The sequence below is a fragment of the Plecotus auritus genome (genome assembly GCF_963455305.1).
Source record: "Plecotus auritus genome assembly, chromosome: 9".
Lineage (NCBI taxonomy): Eukaryota > Metazoa > Chordata > Mammalia > Chiroptera > Vespertilionidae > Plecotus > Plecotus auritus.
In genome coordinates, this window is record NC_137783.1 from 154327902 (window position 1) to 154348233 (window position 20332).

The following is a 20332-nucleotide window of genomic DNA, read 5'->3' on the forward strand; positions in this document are numbered from 1 at the left end:
GGCACATGCCCTTGACCGGAATCCACCTGGGACCCTTCAGTCCGCAGGCCGACGCTCTATCCACTGAGCCACACCGGCCAGGGCTGGACTAAAATTCTTAAGTTCAAGTCCAAAAAGTCCAGGACCAGAAAAACAACCCCGAAGGCGGGACAGACATTGCTGGGGTTCCGGCAACCCCACGTGACCCCAGCCCTGGGCGGCTCCCCTGCTGGCAGCTGGGCTGGGCAGGACTCGCCCTGGGACCTGCCCGGACGGGGATGGGGCGGCCTTGGCAGTGTGCCGCCCCCGGCAGGCAGGTCCGGAGGGAGCTAGCTGGGTAGGAGCTGAGCTCAGGGTCCCCGGGACAGTGGGAAGGGCTGTGTGTTCTGCTTCTTTCTCAAGGTTCCGGTGGCTGCCCCCGGACGGGGAGGGGGAGGGGGAGGGGAGGGCCCTGGTCACCTTCTGCCAGGCCTTCCCTCCCGCCTGTGGGGTTGCAGCCTCCAGGGTCAGAGCCACAGGCCCAGAGCCTCCCTCGGAGACACCCAGGGCTCTGGGGAGGTGGGCCATGTTCCCGGCACCAGGTCTGAGCAAGTAATGGGTCCACATCCCCGCCCCCGGGTGCTGATTCTTCCGTCATTTCACAACCACATTCCCTGTGACTCAGACCGCACTCCACAGGCTGAGACCAGAAAACTCCCCGTGGATCCGGCCCCGCCAGACAGCTGCCCCCGACAGAGCCGGCCGGGAGCCCTTTATTTATTTATTTATTTATTTATTTTTTAAATATTTTTTATGGATGTCAGAGAGGAAAGGAGAGGGAAAGAGAGATAGAAACATCCATGATGAGAGAGAATCATAGATTGGCTGCCTCCTGCATGCCCCCAACTGGAGATCAAGCCCACAACCCAGGCATGTGCCCTTGACCGGAATCAAACCCAGGACCCTTCGGTCTGCAGGCCAACGCTCTCTCCACTGAGCCAAGCAGGCTACGGCCAGCCTGGAGACCTTTAAAACTCTGGGCTCCCCGTCCCCGGGGACTGGCACCTTTGCGGGCTCAGCCCATCTGCTCCCCAGGTGACCTAATCCTATATAATAAAAGGCTAATATGCAAATCGACCGAAAGGCAGAATGACTGGTCGCTGTGATGTGCACTGACCGCCAGGGGGCAGAAGCTCAATGCAGAAGCTGCCCCTGGTGGTCAGTGCGCTCCCCCAGGGGAGCACCGCTCAGCCAGAAGCCGGGCTCACAGCTGGCGAGTGCAGCCTCCGCAGCAGCGCCAAGGATGTCAGCGGGACATCCACTGAGGGCTCCCGGACTGGGAGAGGGCGCAAGCCAGGCTGGGTGACCCCCTGAGCACACGGATTTCATGCACCGGCCTCTAGTGGATTCATATTTCTTTACCACTTTTGGCCTCGTGCGTGCCTCCTTCGGGGACCCTGACCGTCACCAGGTCTGCACGCGCTGCCTAAGTGGGGTGTCTGCCCTTCTCAGACCCTCAGGCAAAGGCCCGGCTCCCCAGGACCCAGGCTGGGATTCCGGGGGGAAGGGGAGGCCAGAGGAGCCAGGCTGGGCCGTTCAGAGGACACAGCTCAGGCTGGCGCCCCCACTCCCCGAGGGGGCCAGGGGGCCCGACTGCCCTGGGTCTGGGCCCAGGCTGATGGCTCTGGGAGGAAGATGCCCGCCTGGTGGATGGGCAGAGTTGGGCTACAGAGAGGTGTTCCCTCCTCCCCCCGCCCCGCTCCCCAGGGCCTTGGACAGTCAGTGTCTTCCTCTCCCTCCCAGACCAGAGGATGGAGACGAAGGAACAGCCCAGGGGACACCCTTGGCAGGGGCGGGGCCACCCCAGGGGCAGCCTGGCACTGAGATGCTTGGCAGCCTCCTCAGAGACGCGCACGCAGCGGGAGCAGCACGCCTGGAGGGCGGCCTGACCCCCGATGGAACCCTGGGTGCGGGGCAGGCGGACACGGCGCAGGCGCAGGAAGTCCGGGCTGCCCCGAGCTCAGGCACAGGGGCTGGAGGTAAGCAGGCTGGGGTCTGACAGGAAATGGGAACACGGGGGGCGGGGGGGCCCCTGAGCCACGGTGGGAAGGGAAGAAAGGCCTTGGACAAGAGTTCACGTCCAGGCGCAGAAAAGGAGAAGCCGAGGCCCCTTGGCCCGATGGGCGGTGTTTAAGGGGCTTTCAAACACCATAAACAAAGCCAAGGCCGTGGACCGATAAGGAGAAAGTGTTCAGCCCTAAACCGCAGGCCACTGGCCAAGGCCCCTCACGTGCCGGGAACCTTAAAGCTGAGCCAGAAACGTGGAGGGACCCATGAGCACCACAGACATTGAGAGAAAGAAAGGAATGCCCTAGCCGGTGTGGCCCAGTGGGTAGAGCGTCAGACTGCGGACTGACGGGTCCCAGGGTCCATTCCTGGTCAGGGCACGTGCTCCGGTTGCAGGCTCGATCCCCAGCTGAGGGCGTGCAGAAGGCAGCTGGTCCATGATTTTCTCTCATCACTGATGTTTCTCTCTCCCTCTCCCTTCCTCTCTGAAATCAATAAAAAAGGAAGGAAGGAGGAAGGAAGGAAGGAAAAAAGGAAGGAAGGAAGGAAGGAAAGAAGGAGGGAAGGAAGGAAGGAAGGAAGGAAGGAAGGGAGGGAGGGAGGGAGGGAGGAAGGAAGGAAGGAAGGAAGGAGGGAAGGAAGGAAGGAAGGAAGGAAGGGAGGGAGGGAAGGAAGGAAGGAAGGAAGGAGGGAAGGGAGGGAGGAAGGAAGGAAAGAAGGGAGGGAGGAAGGAAGGAAGGAAGGAAAGAAGGAAGGAAGGAAGGAAGGAAGGAACCTCCAAACATAGCGACACAGGCATTGAGGGGATGTGGCGGTTTAGGGCTTTAGAGTTGGGGTGCATGGAGGAACTCAGGGCTACAGAGCCGAGAGGGTGCATCTCCACAGCGAGGAGGCGGCGCAGCTGCATCGCCAGGAGCCGGGCTGGGAGACCCGCAAGGTCTCTGCTCACAAAATCCAGGAGGAGGAAGGAAGCCCCAGGGAATGGACACACTGAGGGGGGCGGCCTCGGGGTCCCCATAGTAACCAGTTCCAAGGGGACAGTGGCCCATCAGAGGGGCTGTCCGCACGGACCCGCAGCCTTTAGAAGCCAGGGAAACAGGAAGCGGGGCCCTTCCTCCCCCGTGGGCGTCTGCGCTGTTCTTTAGTAAACCTCCACCGGGCCCCCACCTTCTGGCCGGGGACTCACTCTTCCACTCCAGGGGACACGCGTGGTCCCGTCCAAAGCTCCCGCCCCACAGGGAAGGGGCTGCGTCCCCTCGCGGCGGGGTCAGCGTGCGGGCAGGTCTCCCAGGAGGAGTGGCCTCCGGCCCAGGCCCGGGTCTGGCTCAGGCCCCGTCGGATCCCCAGGCCGTTTAGGGAGAGGCCGTGCCTCCTCCTGTCCGCTCAGCGACGGCCTCAGCTCAGAACCATCCCCGTGCCGGTCGCGGGGTAGCGGGTTCGGCTCCTCCCCCGCACCCGGGCCCGGTGCGCACCCCCAAATCCACAGGGAGCGATCGGGCCAGGAGGCATCCCCCGAGTCTATGAGGGAGGACACCCCCCCACACCCCCCGGGGCCGGAAGGGCGGCTCCTGGAACAGCAGGCACCGGAGGAGGGGAGCTGCGTCCAGGTCCGGGGGTGCAGCTCCGCGGAGGGACGCTCAGGAGTGGGGCCGGGAGCCCACGCGCGGGGCCTGCAGGAGAGCCGAGCGCGTGCCCAGCTCGGTGCACACGCCTGGACGGCTCGCTGTGCAGAACGGAGCTTGCACCGAGGGACAGGGGAGGCCGGTGGGGTTGGGTGGCCCCAGGGGCCCTATGAAGTCGTGGTTCCCCATCTCCACACACAACATGGACAGAAACACACACGTGTTAGTTCATGTACATGTATGTCCATCTCCCCCTCCGGAGCGGCCTGGACGCTCGACACCCCCGGCCGAGGAGCCCGCCAGGCCCGGGCCTCGGCCCGGAGACCTTCCTCCATGAAGCACCAGGGCTCCTGGGAGAGGGCCGGGCCCGCGGGGCGGCCATGCCCATGTCCCTGGCGTGTGCTGAGCCCCGGAATGGAGGGATGGCCCACCGAGGACACAGAGGAGGCTGCAGAGGGACCCGGCGCCCACGCGGGAGCCCCAGCGTCTCCTCCACGTGAGCAAGGCCTCCTGAGAGTCCTGGACTGTCGGCCACCGAGGACAGTGAAGGCCTCTCGGGTCTCCATGAGAAACCGGTTAGACGGGGACACGGAGAGAAGGGACAGCTGTCCTTGCCGTGGGGCTGCAGCTAGGACAGGAGGACAGAGGGGAACGGAAAGTCACAAATGTCCCAAACTGATCGCCGTAGGAAGATCCACCGATGGGCTGAACTGCAGGTCCCAGTTCGGGGAGACGCCCGTTCTGTATAGTCTTCCAGGATCTGCACAATACATTAATGATGTGCCAGGAAAACGGTGATTTTCTTTCTTTCTTTCTTTCTTTCTTTCTTTCTTTCTTTCTTTCTTTCTTTCTTTCTTTCTTTCTTTTTCTTTTTTTTTTTTTTTAGAACAACTCAGCAAAATAAAATTCCCGTTTATTGTGGACAACATTGTTTCACACATACATCAAAAAGGCCAAAAAAAATAAACAGCAGCCCTAGCCGGTTTGGCTCAGTGGATGGAGCGTCGGCCTGGGGACTGAAGGGTCCCGGGTTCGATTCCGGTCAAGGGCATGTACCTGGGTTGCGGGCACATCCCCAGTGGGGGGTGTGCAGGAGGCAGCTGATCGATGTTTCTCTCTCATCGATGTCTCTAACTCTCTCTCCCTTTCTCTCTGTAAAAAATCGGTGAAATATATTAAAAATAATAATAATAAATAAATGAACAGCAATTTCATAGACAAAAAAAGGGAAAAAAGAAACCTTTTTATCTTTGGCCTTTTTAACCATCTCATACAAACCAACTACTGATAGTACAGCTAAGTACATACACAAAGTTACTGGAATGCTCGGAATAAGATTGTTTTTTTGTTGTTGTTTTTGCTTTTTTTTACAAGGTTTTTTTTCTCCTTTGAGATTATAATGAACATGGTCACACCACAAGTAAAGTCAGAAGTAGGACAGAGAATGCCCCAAAGGCTGGTTTGGTCATCCCAAGATCATTAAAAATGGCTGACCCCTAACAATATGTACAAAAATACAAAATGTAAATAAAAAATACAAACAGATTCTCCTTTTTAAAGTACTTTTAAGAAAAAAAAGCAGGGCCTTGGAAGTTTGGGTTCTTTTTTCTCCCCTGTGGCAAATTCACGTTGTGGTTTTGGTTGGGTGGTGACGAGCACGTGTCATCTGCAGGTGGCACTGCTGAGGTGGGTGGGTGGGCAGGCGGGCGGGAGTCTCTGCTCGAAGGTGCCCACGTTTAGATCCTGAGACGGGAAGTGGAGGGTGACTAGGTCACGGAGGCCTTTAACTTTTCCTTTTTTGCTGTCTAGTCATCCTCATCGGTCTTCTGCTTCTTGGTGTCAACATCGTCATCCTCGCCCTGACCGGTGTGGCTCAGTGGATAGAGCGTCGGCCTGCGGACTGAAGGGTCCCGGGTTCGATTCCAGTCAAGGGCATGTACCTTGGTTGCGGGCACATCCCCAGTGGGGGGTGTGCAGGAGGCAGCTGATCGATGTCTCTCTCTCATTGATGTTTCTAACTCTCTATCCCTCTCTCTTCCTCTCTGTAAGAAAATAAATAAAATATATTTTTTAAAAAAACACAAAAAACACATCGTCATCCTCATCATCTTCAGCTGCCCGTTTGCCTGTAGCTGCCTCAGCCTCCTCCTCTTCATCTCCATCCTCTTCCTCACCATCACCTTCCTCTTCCTCCTCCTCCTCCTCCCCTCCTCCTTCCTCTTCTTCATCTACCTCCTTGTCAGCCTCCTGCTCCCCATTTTCCTCATTAGCATTTCCATTCGCAGGTGCATCTCTTCCGTTCTCTGCCTCCTCCACCACTGCCTTCTTCTCCTTGAAGTCCTTGGTGGTGATCTCGGAGCTGGTGTCCACGGCCGGGTCTGACATGGTGGGGCACGCCAGCGATCCTGTGCAGAGGATTTTTTTCAAAAAAAGCGAGAGTTGGAGGACTCTGGCGAAGAAGCTGCCGGGGTCCGCGGCGGTGGAGGAGGCGCGCGGCGGAGGTGGTTGCAGTGAGCGGAGAGGAAGCCACAGGAACAATGCAAAGATGGCTTTTCAGAGCAGCCAGTCTTATTTATTCCTTAAAATCTATTTTTATTGATGTCAGAGAGGAAGGGAGAGGGAGAGAGAAATAGAAACATCCATGATGAGAGAGAATCATTGATCGGCTGCCTCCTGCACACCCCTCACTGAGGGTCGAGCCCACAAACTGGGCATATGCCCTGACCGGGAATTGAGCTGTGATCTTCTGGTTCTCAGGTCAACGCTCAGCCACTGAGCTACGCCAGCCGGGCGTCCACCTGGGAGGTCACCTGGAGGGTTCACCTGGGAGGTCACCTGGGCGGTCACCTGGCGGTCACCTGGCGGCCACGGGGACTGTAAAACGGAGCGGGGGAGTGTGTCCGGGAACAAAAGGGAAGGACGCGGAGAGGAAGAAGCACTGGAAGAACGAAGGGAGCCGGACTCGCAGGCACGAAAGAGGAAGAGCGGTGCCCGCTGGTGCAGAGCGGCGGAGATGCCAGAGCATCGAGGAGGACTTCCCCAAACAGACCCCACGGGACCACACTCACCCTCCTGCCGGATCCCGCATCCCTCAGCACCTCCCATAGATGCTCCGGTGGAGTCTGAAAGCATCCACCTTAGATAAAACCTGCTGTTTGAAATGTTAACCCTGCTATTTGGCTTCTGTAGATGCTTGCTTGCTTTAATAATAAGGAAAATAAGACTACTCCCACTTGCCCCAACCGGTTTAGCTCAGTGGATAGAGCGTCGACCTGCAGACTCAAGGGTCCCGGGTTTGATTCCGGTCAAGGGCATGTACCTTGGTTGCGGGCACATCCCCAGTGGGAGGTGTGCAGGAGGCAGCTGATCGATGTTTCTCTCTCATCGATGTTTCTAACTCTCTATCCCTCTCCCTTCCTCTCTGTAAAAAATCAATAAAATATATTTAAAAAAAAAAAATAAGACTACTCCCACTTCAGAGAGGTCATTAAACCTTCCCTTGACGAAGTTATCAGTGCTGGCGCCAGGCCAAGCCCTTGGTTGAGGTCTCAAAGCCCCAGCACATAGGGGCTCTTTAAGAACTTGCAAAGGGGACCGGAAACACCCCATATTTGGGAGACAAAGAAAGTAAAAACATATAAACAGGGAAAGTTCCTGCATGTTGGGGCCGGAATTTGAGATACAGTTTCTCTCCGCCCACGCGTAATAGTAGAGTGTAACGCCATCTCTCTAAGCGCTGCTTGGTTCTTCTCCCGTCTTCTGTAACAGTCTGAAAGCACGCAGAACCAGTTCCGGACGGGACTACGCAGGGGCGTGGTGGCTCAGTGTAAGATGTGGCTCAGAGGTAGGCGGTGACGAGGGTCTTTCCGGAGGCCTCCGAGGGTGCCCACCCACACACCTGCGTGGAGGAGGAACCGAAACAGAAGAAAACAAGCCCAAGACGCGGTGGAGCCGCCGCAGAGAGGAGGGGCCGATGCCTGGGTCCTGGGAGCCACCCGCCGCCAGCCAAGGGGGCCGAGCTGCCGGGGAAGGCCCGCAGCCACCCCGCCCAGCAGGTTCTGCGTGAGCCGGCCTGGGGCAGGGGCACCAGACGGCCCGAGAGGGAAGCCAAAGAGCCGTGGAGCCCTAGTTGGCTTGGCTCAGGGGAAGGAGCGTCGGCCTGTGGGCTGAAGGGTCCCGGGTTCGATTCCGGTCAAGGGCACGTGCCCAGGTTGCAGGCTCGTCCCCAGTGGGGGGCATGCAGGAGGCAGCCGGTCCATGATTCTCTCTCCTCATTGATGTTTCTATTTCTCTCTCCCTCTCCCTCCCTCTCTGAAAGCAATCTATAGATATAAAAGCCCAGCGACCCTAACGGCGGGATGACCAGAAGGACCGGTCACCGTGACGCGCACTGACCACCAAGGAGCAGCTCCTGGGCGCGCCCACAGCGGGGGCACCGCTCAGCCAGAAGCTGGGCTCACGGCTGGCCAGTGCACGGCGGTGGCGGGAGCCTTTTCTGCCTCCACGGAGTGCTAAGGGGCGGTGAGCCAGCGGTAAGGATCGAGCAGGCAGACGGTTAGGAGTGAGGGGTCCCCGATGGTGAGAGGGTGCAGGCTGGGCTGAGGGACCCCCCTCCCCCCGCAGGAATTTCGTGCATCGGGCCTCTAGTAACATATAGGAGAGGGGAACGCGCCCACACTCAGCACACCGTGTAAACCCGCAGAGCCCAGGGACACGGACGCACCCACAGCCTGAGGACCGCACGGGCGTGTTTCCTAGGCGGGGTGACGCCTCGTGGGCAGCTGACGACACAGCCACAGCGGAACCGGAGACGGTGGGACGCGTCACCACGGCCACCTGGCAGCTCCACACCCAGTGGAAGTGGCTTCGGGAACGAAGGGGAAAGAGCGGTGTGTTCAGGGCAACAAAGGGAGGGGCTCGGGCACCAGCAAGCCCCCTGCAGGGGGTGCGGAGGGACCCCTCACAGGGAAGGGGGTGCGGAGGGACCCCTCACACAGAAGGGGGTGCGGAGGGACCCCTCACAGAGAAGGGGGTGCGGAGGGACCCCTCACACAGAAGGGGGTGCGGAGGGAACCCTCACAGGGAAGGGGGTGCGGAGGGAACCCTCACAGAGAAGGGGGCGCGGAGGGAACCCTCACAGAGGAGGGGGGCGCGGAGGGACCCCTCACAGAGGAGGGGGCGCGGAGGGACCCCTCACAGAGGAGGGGGTGCGGAGGGACCCCTCACAGAGAAGTGGGCACAGAGGGACCCCTCACAGAGGAGGGGGTGCGGGGCGGGGAGCCGGGGTGCACGTGCCCAAGGACACAACCATCAGCTACACCCCGACGACGACGACGACGTCTCCGTGGGCGACAATAGAAGGGGCCCGGCTCGGCCACCAGGGCGCAGCTGGGGGGCGGTGGGCGCGACCCAGGACCCCGGCCTGTGTCATCGCTGGGCGGGGAAGGCACCCGGTGGTCTCCGCTGAGATGGCGGGAACGCGGGGACCAGCAGGAGAATGGGGAAGGACTAAGCAGACTCTTCCCCAGAGAGGACGGCCACACGGCCAAGAGCCATGAAAACATGCTCCAAGTCACTGATCCTCTGAGAGGTGCGAATCCAAAGGCCAGTGAGCTGTCTCCCACCTGTCAGAACGGCCCCAGCAGCCATCACAGCAGACGAGGGCTGGCGGGGTGCGGGGAAAGGGACCCTCCTGCCCTGCTGGTGGGGATGCAGGCGGTGGAGAACAGAACGGAGTGCCCTCAGACCAGGGGTCCTCACACTTTTTATACAGGGGGGCCGTTCCCTGTCCCTCAGACCGTGGGAGGGCCGGACTATAGTTTAAAAAAAAACTATGAACAAATTCCTATGCGCACTGCGGGCCCGGGACGAGTCAGCTGCTAAGCAGGACAGGCAGCGGCCCCCGGCGGGCCGGATCCATGTCCTCTGCGGGCCGCCTGTGGCCCGCGGGCCGTACTTTGAGGACCCCCTGCCTCAAACAGTTAAATATGGAACTGGAATATACCCTAAGCCACCCAGAGCCCCAGTGGGAAAGCGTGCACCCCACGTTCACAGCAGCACACAGTGCAGTAGCTGAGATCCGGAAACAGCCCGAGTGGCCCTCAGCAGACGAGTGGGTAAGACGCCGCGGCCCAGTCCCACCAGGGCGTGCTCTGCAGCAGGAAAAAGGAGGCGCTCACCTCTGAGCCAGCGTGGAGGGCCCGGAGAGCATCATCTGAGCCAGCCGTGGGCAAACTACGGCCCGCGGGCCGGATCCGGCCCATTCGGCTGTTCTATCCGCCCCGCGGAGCCGAAAGATCGGAGGGTTCTCTTGCTTTCCCCTCCGCTCCTTCACCAGCAGCAGTGTGAACATGGCAACGTCGGGAAACACGGCCGCAGCCCCTTCTTCTGAGTGGGCGGATTTATATCTCCCCCATTCAGTAGAAGGAACAACCTCTCCATCTTCCAGAGGCTCCTTGTAATGCCCGCGGACGCGTCCCCCGACATCACCCTGGGAATGCGGAGACACGTTATCGTGGTGATGTAGGGAGACACGCCCCTGGAGAGCACAGGATCAGAGCATTAGCTCAAAAGGAGACCAACAACACTGTTCCCACTGAAGTGGATGTTTTTTTTTTTAAATATATATTTTATTGATTTTTTACAGAGAGGAAGGGAGAGGGATAGAGAGTTAGAAACATCGATGAGAGAGAAACATCGATCAGCTGCCTCCTGCACACCTCCCACTGGGGATGTGCCCGCAACCAAGGTACATGCCCTTGACCGGGATCAAACCTGGGACCCTTCAGTCCGCAGGCCGACGCTCCATCCACTGAGCCACGCCGGCTTCGGCTGAAGCTGATGTTTTAAAGAACAAAAACCTTTCAACCCAGTCTACATTGCCATCTACATCGACGTCCCGGGCATCATTTGGAAGTTGCACTAAAGAAAATGTTTAATGTACTGTTTCCACATTTTGTTCTTTTCTATTTGTTTTAGTTTTAAATTATTTTATTATATTTAAGTTTAATTTGAAAGGCTTTTGTACCTTTCCTTCGTTAGGCAATTTTATTTTGCCTTTGCCATCTTCAATAGAAGGTATGTTATTGTGCTATGATTCCTCCATTTTTTGAAGTTTCAAATTATAATAATTAGTGTTTACATTCTTCTTGTTAAAATGTTTGAAATGAATAAAACTATTGAAATTTAAAAAAAGACCGTACCCTTTTATGTAATGATGTTTCCTTTGAATTTATATTAGTTCACACAAACACTCCATCCATGCTTCTGTTCCGGCCCTCCGGTCCAGTGTAAGAACCCATGGTGGCCCTCGAGTCAAAAAGTTTGCCCACCCCTGCTCTGAGCGAAGGAAGCCGGGCAGAGAAAGGCGAGTGGCCCGTGATCCCACTCAGGCGGAATCTAACGAACGAAGTACACGGATGAAGGGGTGGGCCAGAGCACGGCAGCCGGCGGGCACGGCGTGCGGGATCTCGGAGGCAGGCGGGGCCTGGGGGGTGTCGCACATAAAGGGGCGTATGTCATACTTTCTGCAGCGCGATGCGTAAGAAAGACAGGAAGTGGGCACAGCCGGCCTCGGGTGCAGGCGTGAACCCGAAGAAGCGGGTGTCGTTAGAGCGAAGGGCGGTCTGCCGAGGCCGCCGATGCCAAGCCCGGGCACACAGTGGGGCCCCAGAGCCAGGGCCGGCCGCGGGCCAGCGCGGTGGGCGACACGGCGGCTCACGGACTCTGGAGCCAACAGCAGCGCTGGTGGTGTAGGCCCCGAGGGGTGAGGGCCTCACGGTGGCACCCAAATGTGCTCGGGACAGCGAGCCTGTGGGGTGGGGGGTGGGGGGCGCGCCCCAGGGCTGGGCGGGGTGCATGTGGCAACGGCCCCTGTTGACAGTAACCTGGCCTGGGCCTCGAGGGTGGGAGACACACACTGGGACCCAGTACTCATCCCCCAGAAACACAGGCGCCCCCCTGGTCCCCACAGGACACCCCCTCCTGGGAGGGCCCCCCATTTCTGTCCAGCGTGCGTGCCGGCGGCGCAGTGGCCACGGTAAACAAGAGCAGGACAGAAGCAGCAGGGTTTATGCCAATGACCTATTTCAGTGGTCGGCAAACTCATCAGTCCACAGAGCCAAACATCAACAGCACGACGATTGACATTTCTTTGGAGAGCCACATTTTTTTTTTAAAAAAAATATATTTTTATTGCTTTTTTACAGAGAGGAAGGAAGAGGGATAGAGAGTTAGAAACATCGATGAGAGAGAAACATCGATCAGCTGCCTCCTGCACACCTCCTACTGGGGATGTGCCCGCAACCAAGTTACATGCCCTTGACCGGAATCGAACCTGGGACCTTTCAGTCCACAGGCCGACACTCTATCCACTGAGCCAAACCGGTTTTGGCAAGAGAGCCACATTTTTTAAACTTAAATTTCTTCTAACGCCACTTCTTCAAAATAGACTCGCCCAGGCCGTGGTATTTTGTGGAAGAGCCACACTCCAGGGGCCAAAGAGCCGCACGCATGTGGCTCGCGAGCTGCCGTTTGCCCACCACGGACCTATTTCATCAGAACCAATAATCTGACATAGAATCTCAACGTATAATCAAAAACGGTATTGATGGAATGTTTTAAATCTTACAAAAAAATTATTTTTCCTTCCGGAGCCTTCAAAACCCGACGACACGTCTCCACAGGAACGCGCCACGGTCCAGGGCGCAGTGGCCACCGCGTCCCCACAGAGCACGGCCAGCCCGAGGCTGAGGGGAGTGGGAGGCGGCAGGGAGGACCCCGGGCTGGCCGCCAGGGGGCAAGGCCACTAACTGTGGTCCCCAAAAGACAGGAGAGGCACCCTGCCTGGGCTCCTGCAGGTGGTGGGGGTGGGACAGGGCCAGGGTGCCCGTCAGCGGCGCCCACACGGGACCCGCTTCAGCACAGGTAACGCCTCCCTCCGGCCGAAGCCCACACATTGCCACGGGGTGCGCTGAGGCAGGACAAAGGGTCCCAGGAAGGCCAGGCGAGCAGGGCATGGCCATGCACCCCATCCGTCCCCTCCAGCATTGGGCCCTGATGTGAAATGCTGCCCTGCGCCCCGAATCCTCCCTCTCCCACCCCAGCCGCCTCCTCCCCATCCGGCGCCCATGTCCTTGTTCACGGCCCCCTGGGACAGGCAACAGGGGCTGCTGGGTCCAGGCCCCACCAGGAGGCACCCCCCCCCCCCACAGCATGGGCTTCGGAGAAGAGCCCTGTGCCAGCTGAGGGGGGGCTGTGGGGTGGGTCTCCCTCTGGGCTGGAGTGCGGGGTCCACGGGACAACAGGTAGGGCTCTGTGTGGGGGTGCGACCTCACAGGCTTGGGCCTCGGCGGGGGGAGGATGGGTGGCTGCCAGGTGGGGAAGGGCTCCTTGAGAAGACAAGAACTGACATGCGTGACACAGACAGGAAACTCACACGAAGACAGAGACCTCAGGATTTCCTCCCACACCCTCCTAACAAAACATGAGTGTGCCCCCCCGCCCCCCACCCCCGCGACACCCACCAGACCATCAATTATGAAAAGACCAGGAAATGGAAACTTAAAGAAATCAGAGCTCCCCCCCGGGGAGGGAGGGGCCTGAGCAGTCTCAGCAGCTGCAGCCACACCGCTCCGGTCTCTGCCTCAGGACGCGTCCACCTTCTTCACTTGGGACCCTGCTTGCTCCCCAAAGCCGGAGATGATCAAGGAGGAACACGAGGTGGCCTTCATGGGGGGTCCCCAGAACCCGGGGACCGTGATGTCCACCGTGGTCAACGTCCAGACGGACACGGTGGTGCCCGACCACATCGTCTGGTCCCTGTTCAACACCCTCTTCTTCAACACCTGCTGCCTGGGCTTCGTGGCGTTCGCCTTCTCCGTGAAGGTGGGTGCAGGGGGCTTCCCCGCAAAGCGTGTGCCACCCCCACAGGTCTGCTGCCCAGACGGCCTTGGGATTGAGGAGCCCACGTGTGTGTGTGTGTGTGTGTGTGTATGTGCGCGTGTGCGTGCATGTGTGTGTGCAGGTCGAGGTGAGACTGCCTGGGGACGGCAGGATCAGCCTTTGTCCCCTGGACTCCAAGGAATATCCTGTGGATCACGCCAGAAATTACACTCCTCTGACTCACCATGTGGCTTCAGGGCTCTAAGTTCTCAAAAAACCCGGAGCCCTGGGAGGGGGGGTGTGGAGAAGCCTGCTGGGGGCCAGGGCAGGGGGAGAGGAGCCCTGAGGCCCTGGAGAGGCTGAGAGGCTGTGAGGGAGGCCCCCCTGGCCTGGCCTGCTCAGGCTCCAGGGAACAGGGAGGGGGTCCCTGACCTGGCTGAGGGCAGGTGGAGGCTGGTCTGGGCGGGGAGCAGCCAGGGGCGGGCCTGAGTCCCAGCGCCTGGCTGTCCCCAGGGCCCGTCCAGACCCCTCACCATCATCTCTTCTCCCCCAGTCTAGGGACCGGAGGATGGTGGGAGACGTGATTGGGGCCCGGAGCTATGCGTCCACCGCCAAGTGCCTCAACATCTGGGCCGTGGTCCTGGGCATCTTTATGACCATCGGACTCATTGTTCTCCTGGTTATTGTGCTCCCGGGAGTCATCAGTGGGATGATGGAGAAATACAGAGGCTTCTTGTAGTAGCCGCCATGGCAGGTGCCAAGTCCTCCCCACCCCCTGCTGGCCCTGCCCGGGCGCCCCCCCTTCATCCTGCACCTGTACACACACCTGTCTGCAGCTGAGCTCAATAAAGTGCACCTGTACGTGACACTGCTGGCATTTCCTGGGCCAGGGCACTGCCCAGTCCCCAGCCCGCCCCTGAGACAGCCCCCCGTGCTGCTCGGAGGGGTCCTGGCACTTTCTCAGATGTTCCTGGTTTCTGGCCTCCAGCTGGGAGCAGCGGCTGGACCAGGAGCCTAGGAGGGGGGGGGTCCCTCCTTCCCAGTGTCTGACCCTGACCCAAGGGGCTCTGGGCCAGATCACCCTTGGCCCCGAGGACAAGCCTCGCTGACTCCGAGTGGCTGGGAGCAGCGGTGCTGGGTGAGGGCGGCTGGCGGGTCCTCTGGAGGCCACGGTGTCTGCACGTGGGGTGCAGGGGTGCAGCCCAGGCCCCAGCCCCTCCTGAGCGGCCCACCAGGTCTGTCCTTGCTCCTCTGCAGGGGGCAGGGTTAGGGGCAGCCAGTGGCCCGGGAGGGACAGAGGCCTCAGCCTCAAGGGACAGAAACCCTGAGAGGAAGGACCGATCCTCTCACCAAACCGGCTGGGCCTGCTGGCTGGAGCTGCCAGTGGCAGGAAGGGTCTCCCAGCCCATGGGCACCCTCGGGCTTTGGGCCTGAGCCTTTGCCAGGGCCCGGATGCACGTGGGCTGGAGCCATCCTCACCTTGACCCCAGGCCCTGCACAGGCGCCTGGAGAGGCTGGAGGCCAGGTGGCCGGGGGCTGGAGTCAGGGAGGTGACCCGCCTCTGCAGGAGCCTTGCCATTGGGGCCGGCTCGCCTGGGCTCCAGCTGCGGGGCGGGGTGGGCCTGCTGGCTCTGGTCTGTGGGCAGCTCCTGTTCCCGCTGGTTCTCCGTTCAGTCCCCGCCCAGAGGGAGGGACCACCCACACCCACACCCGCTGTGACCACCCTGCAGCACCTAATCCTGGGCCCAGCGGCTGTGCTTTGTCTGTGGGGGGTGGGGATGCCTCGCAGGAGGGTGCCCCCCGCCCCGGGGTCCCGCGTCAGAGCAGGAGGGGCTGAGGCCCAGGGAAGATGTTCCTGCAGGGTGGGAGGCTGGCGGACCCCCACCGGTCGAGGAAGGCTTTGCTTCTCCAGGGACAGGGGAGGGGCCGCCGCCTGGGGACGCCGACCCCGGCCTCAGCGCCCAGGGCGGGTCGGAGAGCCCCCGCGGGACAGCGGTCAGGAAGGGAGCTGCGCGCTGGAAGGAAGCCGTCGGGGGGCTGTGACTTGGGACGGACGTGCCGCCGGTGGGAGACGCTCTGGTGCGGCCGGCACAGAGCCCGTGGCCTCGATCCTTGGAGAAATCCCACGGACGCCCGAGGCTTCCCGCGGGCGCACGGGCAGGGCAGCGGCAGGTGCAGCCGGCTGTGCTCGCCGGGACGCGGCCGTGAGCTGCTGGAGGTCCGACCGCGGAACAGCCGCTCTGACCCGGATGTGGGCGCCCCCCGCCCTACGGTGGGCGTGGCTTGGATGGTGGGAGTGTGGAGGGGATCTGGGCGGGGCTGGGAATTTGCACGACCCGATTGGTGGGATGGGAGGGCGGGGCCGGGAGCGGGTGTGAGTTTGGTGGGCGGGACAGGATGTGGGCGGGGCACCGCGAGGGCGGGCGAAGAGCAGGCAGCAGGGCGGGTAGGCGTAGCGGGAAAGGCGGGCAGCTGGTTCTCCAGGGCTCGAACCAGGTGGACCCGGCCGAAGACCGGAAGGGAGGAGCAGCATTGGGTGCAGCGTGGAGTCGGCGGCACCGAATATGCAGGCGTATCCAGGCAGGTGGGCGGGGCTAAGAAGTGGGCGGGGCTAAGCTAAGTGGTGGGAGGGGCGGGGGCGGGCTGAGTGGTTGAGGCGTGACTGACGCTCCAGTCGCCCCGCGGAGAACCTGAAGCCCGGGAGGCGGGGCGGGGCAGGTGGAGGGGGCTCTGACCACGCCCATCCCGGCTCACATCGTGGAGCGGGGCGCGGGCGGGGAGCGGACCGCTGCTCCTGCAGGGAGGATGGCCTGGCCGCTCCTGGCTTCGGATCCAGGCCCCTCCTGACCTCTGGGCAGCAGGCAGGGGGCCGGTGGTGGTGGGCTCAGTGTCAGGGGCAGCTGGGCTCTCACAGGACCCTCCCCAGGTGAAGACACAGCGCTGTCACATACACGTGCTTTATTTATTGGCCTCCATTGCAGACACCTGTGCGTCTACGCAGCTGGGAAAGGGGTGAGGGCCTCAGTCTTGGGGCAGGTGAAAGGAACCCCCGTAGCCGCGATTCAGTGCAGTGGTGTAAAATACGATGACCGTGATGATGACAGCAAGGATGACAAGGATGCCCAAGACCACGGCCCAGATGTTGAGGCACTTGGCGGTGGACGCATAGCTCTGGGCCCCAATCACGTCTCCCACCATCCTCCGGTCCCTAGACTGGGGGAGAAGAGATGATGGTGAGGGGTCTGGCCGGGCCCTGGGGACAGCCAGGCGCTGGGACTCAGGCCCGCCCCTGGCTGCTCCCCGCCCAGACCAGCCTCCACCTGCCCTCAGCCAGGTCAGGGACCCCCTCTCTGTTCCCTGGAGCCTGAGCAGGCCAGGCCAGGGGGGCCTCCCTCCAGCCTCTCAGCCTCTCCAGGGCCTCAGGGCTCCTCTCCCCCTGCTCTGGCCCCCAGCAGGCTTCTCCACACCCCCCCTCCCAGGGCTCAGGGTTTTCTGGGAACTTTTGTTCTCTAGTCAGAGCCCTGAAGCCACATGGTGAGTCAGAGGAGTGTAATTTCTGGCGTGATCCACAGGATATTCCTTGGAGTCCAGGGGACAAAGGCTGATCCTGCCATCCCCAGGCCGTCTCACCGTGACCTGCACACACACACACACACACACACACACACACACACGTGGGCTCCTCCATCCCAAGTCCGTCTGGGCAGCAGACCTGTGTGGCTCGCACAGGCTTTCCAGGAAGCGCGGGCACACACCCACCTTCACGGAGTAGGCGAACGCCACGAAGCCCAGGCAGCAGGGGTTGAAGAAGAGGGTGTTGAACAGGGACCAGACGATGTGGTCGGGCACCACCGTGTCAGTCTGGACGTTGATGACCGTCGTCCTCGCTGCCATCGAGCTCTGGGGACCCCCCAGCACAGACACCTCGTGTTCCTCCTTGAGCACCTCATAGGATGGGGACACTGCGGTGCGGGCGCCAGGGAAGAAGGGCTGGGAGTTGGGGTTCATGGTGTCGGAGCGGAGCAGATGGCGTGCGGATCCGGACCCCAGGATAACGGAGCCTCAGTGGTGCTTCCTGTTCCCTGTAAGTTTCGTTTTCCCCAAAGTTGTGTTTTGGCGATGTTCCTGGAGGGCGTCCCGGCCCGAGGGAGTGTCAGGTTACACCAGAGCCCAGTAGAGAGAGGCGAGGCCTGGGGAGGAAGGCGTGGGCCGGGCTGGGGAGGGGGGGGGGCGTTTCCTGTCCCTGTCACTCCAGTCAGGCCTGTCTCAGCTACCCCAGGTCCTCACTGAGGCTGTAACGGGCCTGGGGGTGTCTGTAGTGTCTGGAGTCACCCCCTGAAGGGGAGCGGCAGTTGTTCCTGCGAAGTATGCTGCTTTGAGGTCCGGGTTGTTTTAGGCGTACTGTTTTTAGAAATCAGAGAAGCCCTGAAAGAGAAGTTGGATCCCCTTTGCAAGACTCATTCACATGCTTGTGGGAACCCCTTTCACATCCCGCGTGGTTCAGGGTTCCGGTTCAGGGTTCGGGTTCTGGAGGAGGCCGCACACAAATGAAAGAAGACTAGAGAAATATTAATTTGGGAAATGGGGGCCAGGCGGAAGCCCCCCTCTAGTGGGAGGACTACCCTTTGCTTTGGCCTGGCCATCCCTTTTATTCAGGTTTGGGACGCACCCATGGCCCGTAGGCAGGCCATCCCAGTAACAGGCAGATTATCTCATCAGGAAGGATTTACAGGACTATTTGGTGGGGAAGCTGCTTCAGCTACCGCTGTCTCAGTTAGATAGGGAGTGGCTGGCTCTGACCTTTCAGAGCTTCAAGGTAGACCAGCCTTCCAGGTTCCTCGTCCCCATCTTTCTATTAGTGAGACAATGACCGGTTTCCGGCAGATGCTCAGGGAGTCTGTGCTGTGGGAAGACGGGCTGGCCTCATCCCCAGCCGCTCCTAACGCCGTTGTCATACCCTGGTGGTTGCTTAGCAGGAAAGGGACGGCCAGGTGTATGGATGCCAGGAAAGGTCTGAGTGACCTGGGAGGGTGCCTTACCCTCCGCCAGTCATACCTGGGAACAAATGGGGGTGTTCCCCACCCCCCCCCACCCCCCACCGCAAGGAGAAAGGGAAATAAAGTGAGAGGCCAGGATGGGTGGGGCCACGGCCAGCACAGGAAACATGAATGTTTAAAACTTTGAACAAAGGAAGTTTCCTCCCTTCTCTGCTGTGGATGCAGGGAGCCAGCCCCCTGGGACCCCTGTGGCAGGACTTGCCCCGCACCCACGGTGCCCGGCCACGTGGGCTGATGGCTTTAAGCGGCTTAGACCCCCAACTCGCCCCGCTGCCACACGGACGGGAAGCGCTGGGCACGGGCCTCGCTCTGGCCTTACTAGCCACACAGCTGCACCTCTTCCAGGGCCGGCCTCAGGGGCAGGAGACTCTGGAAGCCGACACATGTAACGTCACACAAATAAAGCTGCTGCCACTTCCCCTTCTCCCGCGGGGATCTTAGAGAGTTCCCCAGGAGACCGCGACAAGCCTGCATCACCAACAACCCTGCTCACGGCGCTTGTCCGTCACCTCCCTAACGGCCTCCCGCACACGCGTGCACGCCCACACGCACATGTGTGCTCTTCAGCGGCGGCGGGGTGATGATTAGGATGGCAGCTTGGACCTTTCCGGGGCTACTCTGTTCCCTGGGGGTCTGTCATGTACGCAGGGGGCTCACACGTTATTAAACTCTTGCTTTTCTGCTACCTGTCTGTCTGTGTGTATGTGTGTGTGTGTTTCTTTTACTCCCCACCCGAAAACCTGTGTTTGTTGTTGACTTTAGAAAGAGAGGAAGGGAGGGAGAGAGAAACATGGGTCGGTGGCCTCCCAAACATGCCCAGACCTGGGATGGAACCGGCCGCCGAGGTAGGTGCCCTGAGCTGGACTAGAACCAGGCACGTAGCAGGGCACGGGACGATCCTCAACCAACCGAGTCACACCGGCCAGGCCAGGCCCGAGCTCTCCATGGCAGATCAGCGCCGAGAACAGACTGGGAAAAGTGGAGAAGGGCGTTTCTCCTCCCCCCACCCCCCTGCCCCGCCGCACCCGGAGGAGAAAGGGAAATGAAGTGAGAGCCACTGTAAAAAAAAAAAAAAAAGTACAGGTCGGCTGTGGTCACCTGGAAATCCGAGTCACCAAACCTGCCCACAGCTGCCGATTTCGGAACCCCGCGCAGCTCCTGGCGGGGGGGGGGGGGGCCTGCTTGGGGTGTGACGCGTGCACCTGAGAACCCCCCCCCCCGGGGTGCAGCAGCACAGGCGCACCCACCGCTCCTGGCAGGGCCTGCGGGTTGGGCTGGAGGTGTGTCTGCAGTCAACAGGCCCTGGGTGCCTTGGGGGTTCCTTCCCTCCCAGCACAGCGCCGAGATCGCTCTACAGAGCATGCGTGTCCCCGGGAGCAGCAGCTGGGGCCTGAGAACCAGAAAAGGAGTTTCCGCCTTCCCCTGGGGTGGGGAGAAGCAGGAGCCGATGGGCGGGCATCCCGTGGTCATCGCCGGGGCCAGAGGTGGGGCCCGGCCCCGGTGCCTCAGCGGTTGAGGTTGAATGTGGACCTTGAACAGTTCCCTTCCAGGTGGAGGCACATGCCCGGGGTCCTGGTCCCATCGCCAGGAGGCAGTGGGCAGGAGGCAGCTGATCGATGTTTCTCTCTCATCTTGGTGTTTCTCTCTCTCCCTCTCCCTTCCTCTCTGAAATCAAATAGATATTTTCATTTTTTAAAAATATATTTTATTGATTTTTTACAGAGAGGAAGGGAGAGGGATAGAGTT

At 60.4% G+C, this 20332-nt stretch overlaps 3 protein-coding genes across 5 annotated transcripts; 1 reads left to right on the forward strand and 2 right to left on the reverse strand.

Moving 5' to 3' along the window:
- Positions 1 to 5452: 5452 nt before the first annotated feature.
- LOC308234703 (prothymosin alpha-like) lies at positions 5453 to 6192 on the reverse strand (the record flags this gene model as incomplete). Of its 3 annotated transcripts, none has more annotated exons than XM_080642942.1 (2): positions 5739 to 6192; positions 5453 to 5488 (listed from the first exon to the last, which is right to left on the reverse strand). In XM_080642942.1, the coding sequence occupies exons 1-2, from the start codon at positions 6030 to 6032 to the stop codon at positions 5453 to 5455; spliced, it is 330 nt and encodes a 109-aa protein (XP_080499068.1). In that variant the 5' UTR covers positions 6033 to 6192. The 3 variants fall into 3 exon arrangements, with proteins under 3 accessions (XP_080499068.1, XP_080499067.1, XP_080499066.1); XM_080642941.1 differs by having other exon boundaries at positions 5453 to 5491; XM_080642940.1 differs by having other exon boundaries at positions 5453 to 5500.
- A 7066-nt stretch (positions 6193 to 13258) lies between these two features.
- LOC308234701 (interferon-induced transmembrane protein 2-like) lies at positions 13259 to 14394 on the forward strand. The gene is made up of 2 exons (XM_080642938.1): positions 13259 to 13532; positions 14083 to 14394. The coding sequence occupies exons 1-2, from the start codon at positions 13347 to 13349 to the stop codon at positions 14266 to 14268; spliced, it is 372 nt and encodes a 123-aa protein (XP_080499064.1). The 5' UTR covers positions 13259 to 13346; the 3' UTR covers positions 14269 to 14394.
- A 1905-nt stretch (positions 14395 to 16299) lies between these two features.
- LOC308234700 (interferon-induced transmembrane protein 3-like) lies at positions 16300 to 17711 on the reverse strand. The gene is made up of 2 exons (XM_080642937.1): positions 17289 to 17711; positions 16300 to 16742 (listed from the first exon to the last, which is right to left on the reverse strand). The coding sequence occupies exons 1-2, from the start codon at positions 17535 to 17537 to the stop codon at positions 16551 to 16553; spliced, it is 441 nt and encodes a 146-aa protein (XP_080499063.1). The 5' UTR covers positions 17538 to 17711; the 3' UTR covers positions 16300 to 16550.
- Between the last annotated feature and the right edge of the window lie 2621 nt (positions 17712 to 20332).

Excerpts from the sequence above, each read along its gene's own strand:
- LOC308234700 (XM_080642937.1), bottom strand. The coding sequence starts at position 17,537 with ATGAACCCCAACTCCCAGCCCTTCTTCCCTGGCGCCCGCACCGCAGTG. Across the intron at positions 16,743-17,288 it reads CGTTCGCCTACTCCGTGAAG|TCTAGGGACCGGAGGATGGT; the intron begins GTGGGTGTGTGC and ends CTTCTCCCCCAG.
- LOC308234701 (XM_080642938.1), top strand. The coding sequence starts at position 13,347 with ATGATCAAGGAGGAACACGAGGTGGCCTTCATGGGGGGTCCCCAGAAC. Across the intron at positions 13,533-14,082 it reads CGTTCGCCTTCTCCGTGAAG|TCTAGGGACCGGAGGATGGT; the intron begins GTGGGTGCAGGG and ends CTTCTCCCCCAG.